Here is a 9,951-nt window from a genome sequence, read left to right as displayed (position 1 = left end):
ATCCATTGAGGGTAAGTCCGTTAAGTTCAAGGCTGAAGACATGAGAGAGACTACATATGTGGAATTTATCATTCCCAATAGATTTGTCTTTGGTGACTTTGCCCACTTGCATTTGTACTTATTTTTTAAATATGTGGATATAACATTCATTTCCAATTTTGTGTGATTCACTGGCTTGCCATCCTTCAAATGTTTCTAATTCAAGGTCATTTTTTTCCCAGCCAGGGGAGAATGATGGGGAATATCAAGGTATGGGCAAGATTAGGGCAATCAGAGATCTTTGCCTTCATCATACATATAGGTATAATTTAAGATAACTGGATTAATGATGTAAATTTCAGTATTTAAAGATTTGAAAATTGCAATTATCTTTTGTTTATCATCAATTTGCAATTATTTCCCAAATTATTTTTCCTTATCAAGTATTAGGAGAAGCCTATGTAGAGGATTGATGGGTGCCTATGAGATGTAGATTGGAATATTGGGTATCAAGACCTAAATTTAGTTTTGTCATCATTTTCTTTATTTTTAATTTTTTTCTGACATGAGAAAAGAATTATATTAACAACAAGAGGGGCAAACAAGATGTCCTCCCAAGGGAAAAAAATGAAATACACCCAAAAATAATCATATAAGCATGGCCTGCCAATGCCTAACAAGATCGGGCGGCAGCAAGCCCCTAAAGAACCCAAAAGGATAGACCCATAGAAAGGCCAAAAGGACTGCTCTATCCCATAACAAAACCAGGGAGGTTATGCAATCATTGAAGGTTCTTGCATTCTTTTCGACCAATATGGTCCGCAAACTATCAAATACTGCACTATGAATCCTTTTCTGTCAATTTATAGTAGCAATCCATAGAGTTTTGTCAATTAATTTTATGGATGCGTGAATGTTTGAAACTTTAAATGTTAGTTTGGATTCATGATCCTCATGATTCCGTATGAATAACCATGGATTTGATACCCAATTCCTTATCAAGTATATTTGCAGGCAGGAATATTACTTGCTTGTACCACCCCACCATCATCAATCAACTAATGTTAGTGTTTTAGTGCCACATTTAGTTTTTACACACACACACACATATATAAAAACTTATTTACCTAAATTTGTATATGATGTATGAATTTTTGTGGGCTTTTACAATTGATTTTATAAAAATTTAGATTAAATGAATGTTGAAAATTTTAAGAGTAGAAAATTAATGGGTTTATGACAAGCGATTACTATATTTTGACTATGGGCTTAGGCGTAAAGCACCCGTCTGTAGGATTTTAGTAATGTGTCCATCTTATTGCCCAAGAAGCATGTAATTTCTTTATACAGATATTTAAACAATAAAAAGAGGTATTGTATCATTATTAAATATTAAATAAAAATTAATTAACTTGGAATCAAACTCTTGCAATTAATTGTTATTCAAAGAAACTTGATAATTATTATTCATTGTGAAGTTGCGAAGTACATGAAAACTTATAACATGATAAGAGTAGATAGGATTAGTAATATGAGTAAATTAGTCATATTTCGAACTATTGGAGAGGGGCGTGCCCTCAAGGAAGTGTGTGATTAGGGAAAGAGATCTGCCAGGCTGGTAGGAAGGCACTAGATGTCCGGCCTCTCTCACTGTGACAAATGTTAGCCCAACGTATTTTACCGTATACCCAGCAACCTGTAAGACAATAAAGTTAATGTATTATTGATCTTTTTATCTTTTGGCGTAAATGAAACGGGTACTTATAAATATATCAAGTGGAATAAATGTCCGGTCAATATGCTACACCAAAAATATAAATAAATAATAGCCAACTATAAGATGTAAGAAAAAATAATATAAACAAGAAATATAAGATAGTAGAGAATTTACTTCTTTATTGTAATACCAAGGGCTCCATGCATTCTCCACAGTCAGATTCATTTTTTTAATAGCATTTTTAGTTGAAGTAACCGGTACCCTTCCATCTACATCGCCGCTGCATTTCATCAAACACATTCTCTCAAATTTACAAAAGATTTTAAAGTTTCATTTAACAATACTTGAAAATATTATGCTAGTAATCTTGTACCAATTTGACAATCAATGCCCTCCACTCTCAATTTATTTGCCTTTTTTTTTTTTTTCTATTATTTTTTATCACTTTGTGTATGAAAAAAAGAGGGGCCTAACGTCAAAATATTTCATATTAAATGTTTGTTCTTAGAAACAAAATGTTGATAATATAAGAAATTGATAGTTTGTGAAAAAGGATATGTAGTCATTGTAGAGCAAATAATCAATAATGATTTTTTATCATATAGTTATGACATGAAATAGATGAGAAATAACTATTCTTAAATTTTATGAGTGCATGTCCACTCCTGTCATAGATTTAGCAAAGGTCACAAAATAGGAGGTAACCCTGAGTCCTTCCCACCACTTATAGAGTTTGATCCCAATACATCCTATATATAAATCTAGAGCTTTAACAAGTGGGATGCTTATATATATAATACTATTTATTCCTATAGTATTCCAAAAATTGGATGGCATAACACAAATTTTATAAGAATTGACTTCTTTTTGTCCAAAATATTATATCCGTATACAATTTTTATTCCATTTCTACCATTCCCCTCTATAAATAAACACTTTACAAACCAAACATAACCTTAATGAAGATGAGATTGTATAGAATTTGTCCTCCCCAATCCTTTAATAAATCGTACATTTTTATTTTTTATTTTTTTTATGTTTACAGTTGGTGTATGAGCCATCTGAGTTAAGAATGGGTTAAGTATTGTTTTGTCCTCGATCATTTATGAGAACCAAAGGGAAATTTTTTTTTATGTCCTCAATCAAAAAGGACAAATTTTGGTTGTTGCCATAATAGCAAATGAATGCATAGATGCTTTATTGAGGAGGATTGAAAAAGGCTTTATATGCAAGATTGATGTAGAGAAGTTGTTTGACCATGTAAACTAGAACAATATTATGCAATTATGAAAGATATGAGCTCTTGAATCAAATGGAGAAAGTGGATTTGGTCTTTCATCTAGACATTTTTTTTTCTATCATGATAAATGGTGAATTGGGTTTCTTCCATAGAATAAGAGGCCTACGTTAGGAGGATCCCTTTTCCCCATTCTTATTCACATTAATAGTTGAAGCTCTGGGCTTAATGCTTGAAAGGGTTGTGCAACAAAACTTGTTCTTTGGCTTCAATTTCTCTAGAGGTAGTTCTTAATGGATTTGGCCCTTTTGGGAAAATAATTATGGTGATTCAAAATTGATAAAAATGGTATGTGGCTAAATCACATTGGTATCTTGTGTACCCAACACTCCCTCATGGTAAAGCATTATTGAAAGACATTCAATGTGTGCTGGAAGCTTTCTAGGAAGTCGCTAGGATTAGAATCAATAGATACACTAACACCAAAATTTGGGATGATTGATGAGTCTCTCAACAACCCTTTAAACAAAATTTCCCTCATATCCACCACATTGCAATCAACAAGGATGCTAAAGGTTGCAAAGGTTTTTTCTTGTGCATTCCCATATTTTCTACATATTATATTCTAGCAGTATTGTTGGGTTGAGTTTTTAATATGGGAATTAGAATTGTATATCTCTACCTTGGACTAGATTTTGTTTGACTTATCAAATTTGGTAGTATTATTATATATGAAGAGTACTAAAACCTTTTCAATCTTGTCATTACAAAGATTATAGAATCTAACATTAAACCATAGTAATTGAGTTAATTTTTTGAAATATTAAGAAAGTAAATGTCTGGACTCCATGCTTCCAAGTGCAAAATCAGTACAAGATCGTACTATAATTACCTATATATCCACACTGGAAGTGTATTTTCTATTAACTCTTTTATAATGGGAAGAATTGTTGATGGGCTATCCGTCCAATTTTTTCTGATGACACTGCTGCAATGTTTGATTTTGAAGAATCAATTAGTTAAAATTTTAAACTATACAATTAAAAGAAAACAAACTAATGGAGAGGCTATACTTACTTGCAACTTTGCCAGTTGTATTTCATATTGGTAATATTAGCATGGAATGCTTTCTGAACGTCACGCCTATTCAGATATGCATACACATAATTTTCGCTGCATGGGTCAAATTGCACCTATGTACAACATAATGTCACAAATTAATTAGCTCAATGCATGTAGTACTAGTAGTGTTTGAATCTTGGTTTGTAAAATAATAATAATAATAATAATAATATGCCCAAATTTGAGTTAGGACCATTTTAGAAAACCAAAGAACGGAAAGCTTAAAAACATTATTACTTATTACTTTTATGTGTAGGATTATTTATACACGAAAATATCTTTATCAATAAGATAAAGCATTTAAAAAAAATAAATTCAATTCAAATTAAGCAAAATTATAAATATAAAGTTCATTTAGTTTAAAAAATAATATATTTTTTTTACAAAAACACAAATAGTATAAATTAATATTTTTGTGGAGAAGCACCCTTATATTTAGAAAGCAAGAATTGTTGTTGTTGTTGTTGTTTTTTTTTTTTTTTTTATTAATAAAAAACTAAATTCAACCCAAAGGTAGATGTAATTGTATTTAGAAATATATTTTAGATAAATTAAGGTTTGAATTTTTAAAAAATGTTTACGAAGTTCAAGAAAAATGTCTATATACCACAATGAAGAGCTAGAAATGTCTTAATTTATTATTGAAGATTGTTTTTTATATCAAGGCTAGATTTCATTTTTTTTTATTTCTTTTAGTAGGCTTTTTTTTTTTTCACTTGATTTATTGTTGTTTTAGGCTTTCTGTCCTATATCCTTTTTACATTCTTAAAAAAAATCAAAAATAAAAAAAAGAAAGAAATATTGGTCCATCACCCAACAACCCATAGTAAGGTGATAATATTATAATATATGTCAAGACATTATTGTATTATTATACTAAGGCTTTGCTATATATATATATATATATATATATATAAATATTCTAATGATAGGCACGTGTCTGCATTGGGGTTTCATAGGTTATCATAAAATCCATTATTTATGATTTCTTTAATTAGTATTGAGTTAAAATACTTTTACTATAACGAGCCAAACACTGCTAATTTAATACAAGTATTTTAAATTAAAGTATATAAATACTTATTTAAAAGTAGTATTAGATGGGGCTTAAAGTTGCTTAAATTTATTTTGTAAATTTAGAGACAATTATTTACTTTTTATAATTCTATGTGTATATACTTACGCAATCAATACTACGAGGTTTGGTAGTGTCATTATGGGAAGAGGAACATATCGGGGCATAAATATTGTAGATATCAACGTCAGCCAAATTCTTATAAAATTCAATCAGTGCAGCCTTGCACCTACGAGACGGAGAGGTCTCATTTGGAGAGAAGTCACATTGTGTTTGGATTTCATCATTGTTTTCATCAGAAATGATAGCATGAGTTGCTAAAAATTCAAATAATCCTCTTTGGTCAGTTTCATCATCAATTGCTGCATTTCCCATCTACACTCATATCATCACGTAGAATTTATACCATTAATTCCGTGCAAATAATAAATTGTATGTGTCTAACAGGCATACACTATTATCATTAGATTAATGTTGTCCTACTAGAAGTAAGGTAAAATTGAAATATCATGAGCTAACAAAATAAATAATAAGAATAATAATAACTAATATTCTACTTTTAAAGCTTTCTAATTATCATGTGTTTCAACAACATTCATATAAAAAAAAAATAGTCATGGAATATAAAATAAAAGGGTCATGAGACAATAAAATAAAATTAAAGATTCTAATTTCAAATTACATTATTGAGATAGACGATTTTTTACATACGTAAGTAGATAAAACTATAAAGGCCTAAGTGGTTGGTTAGATATGATAATGGCAAAGTAGAACTAAATGACAAATTTAAATGGAAAACGAAAATAGTTCTAGTAGACAAGTGTCATCAAATCATGAAGAATATTTATCCACATTTATATATCAGTTTACATAGTTGTTTAATTATCAAGACATTTTGGGTTTCGAATGAGAAATAAAAGTTTATATATCATTTTTCATAAATATCTCATTTGACTAATTGTATGAGTGTGGATTGTATATAACAGCATTAAATCTCAAAAAACTTAAAAAGCTTAATTGACCTTCGAGGTCTATTAGTGATTTTATATAAAAAAAAACAAATGGAACTATGTTTTATACTTGAGCCTAAGTTCAAATATGGGAGATTAAACAAAGGTGGATTATGCTTATTATCATGCAATCTTAAAATTCCAAAATAGTATATATATATATATATATATGAGAGAGAGAGAGAGAGAGAGAGAGAGAGAGAGAGAGAGAGAGAGAGTCTCTACTTACAATGATTCCTTTGAGGTTAATAATAGTTTTATTGGCCTCTCTAATCTTGTTTTGGTAGATAATTGTTTGTGCTAATTGTGGCACGAAATGACCAGCATAACTCTCACCAGAGATATAGAAATCTCTACCCTTGTATTCAGGAAACCTCTCAAGCCAATTTATCAAAAAATTGTAATTTTCTTCTGCTGCTTTTCTGTCTCCACTCACCTCAAACTCAAATGATTTGTTGGAGTATGAAAATCCCACTCCAACAGGAGTCTCCAAAAACAAGACATTAGCAGCTAAGAATACAAAGAATATATTAAAAAAATAGGTTTGTGATAGTTAAAAAAATACATATTTGTTAAAGGATAGGATTCTTGATTACTTCAAAAAAAAAAAGTGTGAACCTTTATTCCAAGAAAATTTATTTAATTTAAGATTGCCATTGCTTTGAACTCGAAATGGTCCAAGCTCCATCATAGCTCCATTGCCTAGGGAAGAACAACCGGGGCCTGTAATAACGTAAAGAAATAATGTCACTGGGAAATAACAATTACATTATATAATTCTAGATGTCTAACAATACTCCAATTTGACTTTTTCTTATAAAAATATAATAGTTATAAATGGCATATATAGGCACTCATCAATTAACATAGATGTAAATGAATTTGCTTTCATAGGAAAAGTGTGCGCCATTTTGTTCCTATAGAGGTAGACATGGTAATTACAATAAACAGGGCATATCATATAGCAAGAAATCTTCAAAATAGTGTACTAGGGGTTGGCAAAGTTTTCTTTTTTAGGCCTTCCATCTAAGGTCTTCTCCTAGTGCATGGTAAGAGACCTTGTGTGGGTCCTCCAATCATACTAGGCTCTCAAGCACCACAAAATAGAAAGGTGTCCCATTATGTTCTTATTTTTACCTCACTCTATGCATGCACCTTACCACCTCCAAAACATTCAAAATAGCAAGGAAATAACAAAAGCACAACTTAGACACATATCTAGCTTTGGTGCAATTTCATCCTTTTTCCATCTTCACATGTATACAAACACATAGATAAGTGTTAAGATTTAAAGCTCCACGGAGCAAGTTTCAAAATTGATACCCCATTGTGCACAATTTTCAAATTGAGGCCCAATTGGGCCATGTTTTCAAAATTAATGTGCGATTGGGCCATGTTTGCAAAATTGAGGCCCAATTTGGATATGTTCTAAAAATTGATGCCCAATTTGGCTAATTTGCCCTTGTTTTCAAATTGAGGCCCAAATTGATCATAATGAGGGTTTTTTTTTTTTTTTTTTTTTTTTAAACTAAGCCCAATGAGGCCCTCATCCATAAAAACAACCATGTCTCTCCAGAGCCCATTTAATCTCTAATCCCACTTCACGTGCAAAATTTCATAGCTCATACCTATTGCGTCGTTTGCTCAACAATATTCCACTCCATGTGTGGTTTATATTTTTCCAAATCCAATTTCACCTGCAAGGGTAGGCATATTACCTATAACATCTCTCTAGACACTTGGTAGCATAACAATAATGGAAAAAGAAGATAAATGCAAATTCTTTAACGACTTGAGGAGGTTTCCCTAGAAAAGGAGGCAAGCCCTTATACAGAGCAGAGACAACCACCTAAGAGAGGATTTTTGAAAGAGAGCTTTTATTTTTAAGAGAAAGGGAGACCCTTAGCTATCATCAATTCTCCTCATTAATCCTCTGCCCAACGGGAGTAAATGAGGACTAGTCATTTGAGTGTTAAGGTTACTTAGAGATCTTTTGGGCTCTCACTTATTGCATCCAGGTTAACTTTAAGACGAGAAACTATTGCTCTCATCACGGATACTTTTAGGGTCACTCCTAGCCTACTCATTCCTTCGCCCAATGGGAGAAAGTGAGGACTACTTATCACATTGTTAAGACTACTTAGAGATCTTGGGGTTCTTGATTATTGCAGCTAGATTAACTTTAACATGGGAAACTCTTGCTTTCATCACTAATACTTTTGGGGTCACTCCTAGCTTGCTCATGAATTCTATAGAAAATTATTTTTTTCCTTATATAGTTGCATTAATCAATTTTTTCTTAGGACTTACGATACATGGTGTGAAACAAGTGAAGTTTTTGGCTAAGTTGGTCTTTTACATGGTTTAATCAAGTAATCTGAGTGTTTCAACCTTTGTGATATGAAAATGTAGTTGATACACTAAATGCAAATTCTCTATGCATATACACACATGCAACTTGTCATTTTAAAAGTTGCAAGTGATAGGTAAAATGGGATCTAAAAGTGATAGGTTCGGTAGAAAGTGAGTTGTTTACGAATTTCTTGTTCCTAAAGAGCTAAGAAAGTGTGCGGTTAGAATGTGGTGTTCAGTGTCAAGCTAAGGCATAGTTATAGTCTTGAAATTATTACAATGGCTTGTATTTATTTTGTTGGGTATTGACAAAGAAGAATGGATTTTAAAATATTGAAATGCATGATTAGCTAAAATAGTACTTGCATAAGTGAGTGATGGAAATTTGGTTATATGCCTATGTCTAGCTAAGATCTTGCATGTTTTGTTTTTTGGCTGTAGGAATTGAATATCTATGAGCAAGGGGGAGTTTGTTAACTGAGCCAAAAATCATGTGTTAGCCTTTCTAATAACCTGGAAAAAAGAAAATTAAAAAAAATTAATTAAAATTATTAATTAATTAAGTGGTTAAACACTATTAAATTAATGTATTAAATAAACAAATAAAAATAAATAGTATAAAAAAAGAGTAATTATTAATTAATTAATGAATTAATTAAATAAATAAAAGAATAGTAAAAAAAAATTAGAATAAAGATATATATATATAAGTTAAGTTAAAGAAAGAAAAAAAAAAGATAAAAGAAATTAAAGAAGCTAACCTGAAGTTTAGTCTCTGCCATCTCCTTCTCTCTCTGCATATTTCTTCAGTAGTCTCCGTCACTCTCTGTCTCCACTTCTCTCTCTCCCCTTATTTCTCGACGAATACTCAATCGATCGGGAAACGGAAGGTGCCGTTGGGTTCCTAGCTCCGCCACCGACATTTCTACTGAAGCGGATTTGTTGTGGGAGCGGCGTAGGCACCACTCCTGGGGAAAGGTATATTTTCCCTAATTTCTCAATTTCTGGTTAAATATATTGTTAAATCGACAATCAGGCACCATCACGGGGTCCTAGTCGTCGTTGCCGTCATTTTGACGTGGATAAATTTTCAATTGAGATTTTCTAGACCCTACTCCAAAGCGAGAGTGAGATTTGAGAAATTTGGTAATTTGGTTAAATTTAAGGGTATATTTATTTATTCAAGAATTATGGCCCTATGAAATATTTAAATAATATTTTATTCAGGAATAATTTATTAGAGTTAGGAATTTTTGATTCAGGGTCCAGGTGAGCACCACAGGTATTTTTCGGGATCCCTGTTGGCATAGTTCAAGAAATCAGGTAAGGAGAAATTATATATTAAATCAGATTTTATGAAATTAAAGGTAATAATTTATGTTATATTATATATATGTTTTGGTGTGAATTATTAAAATGTCAACTATGCAAAACTATGATTTCTAAGCCTAAGACCTTT

General features: G+C 31.1%; 1 protein-coding gene across 1 annotated transcript in view; it reads right to left on the bottom strand.

The window, feature by feature from the left end:
• Window positions 1-1,412: 1,412 nt before the first annotated feature.
• The window catches only part of LOC131163586 (uncharacterized), a 116,568-nt gene continuing 108,029 nt past the window's right edge, over window positions 1,413-9,951 (bottom strand). Inside the window, 7 exon segments of the mRNA XM_058120176.1 lie at window positions 1,413-1,675; window positions 1,871-1,976; window positions 3,826-3,921; window positions 4,011-4,158; window positions 5,250-5,505; window positions 6,370-6,650; window positions 6,759-6,863. Coding sequence (XP_057976159.1) covers window positions 1,520-1,675; window positions 1,871-1,976; window positions 3,826-3,921; window positions 4,011-4,158; window positions 5,250-5,505; window positions 6,370-6,650; window positions 6,759-6,863 — 1,148 coding nt within the window. The 3' untranslated portion in view covers window positions 1,413-1,519.

The sequence above is a fragment of the Malania oleifera genome, chromosome 9 (assembly GCF_029873635.1).
Source record: "Malania oleifera isolate guangnan ecotype guangnan chromosome 9, ASM2987363v1, whole genome shotgun sequence".
NCBI classification, from domain to species: Eukaryota; Viridiplantae; Streptophyta; class Magnoliopsida; order Santalales; family Ximeniaceae; genus Malania; species Malania oleifera.
Note: the sequence above shows the minus strand (reverse complement) of the source record. Positions and strands in the feature narration are given on the sequence as shown.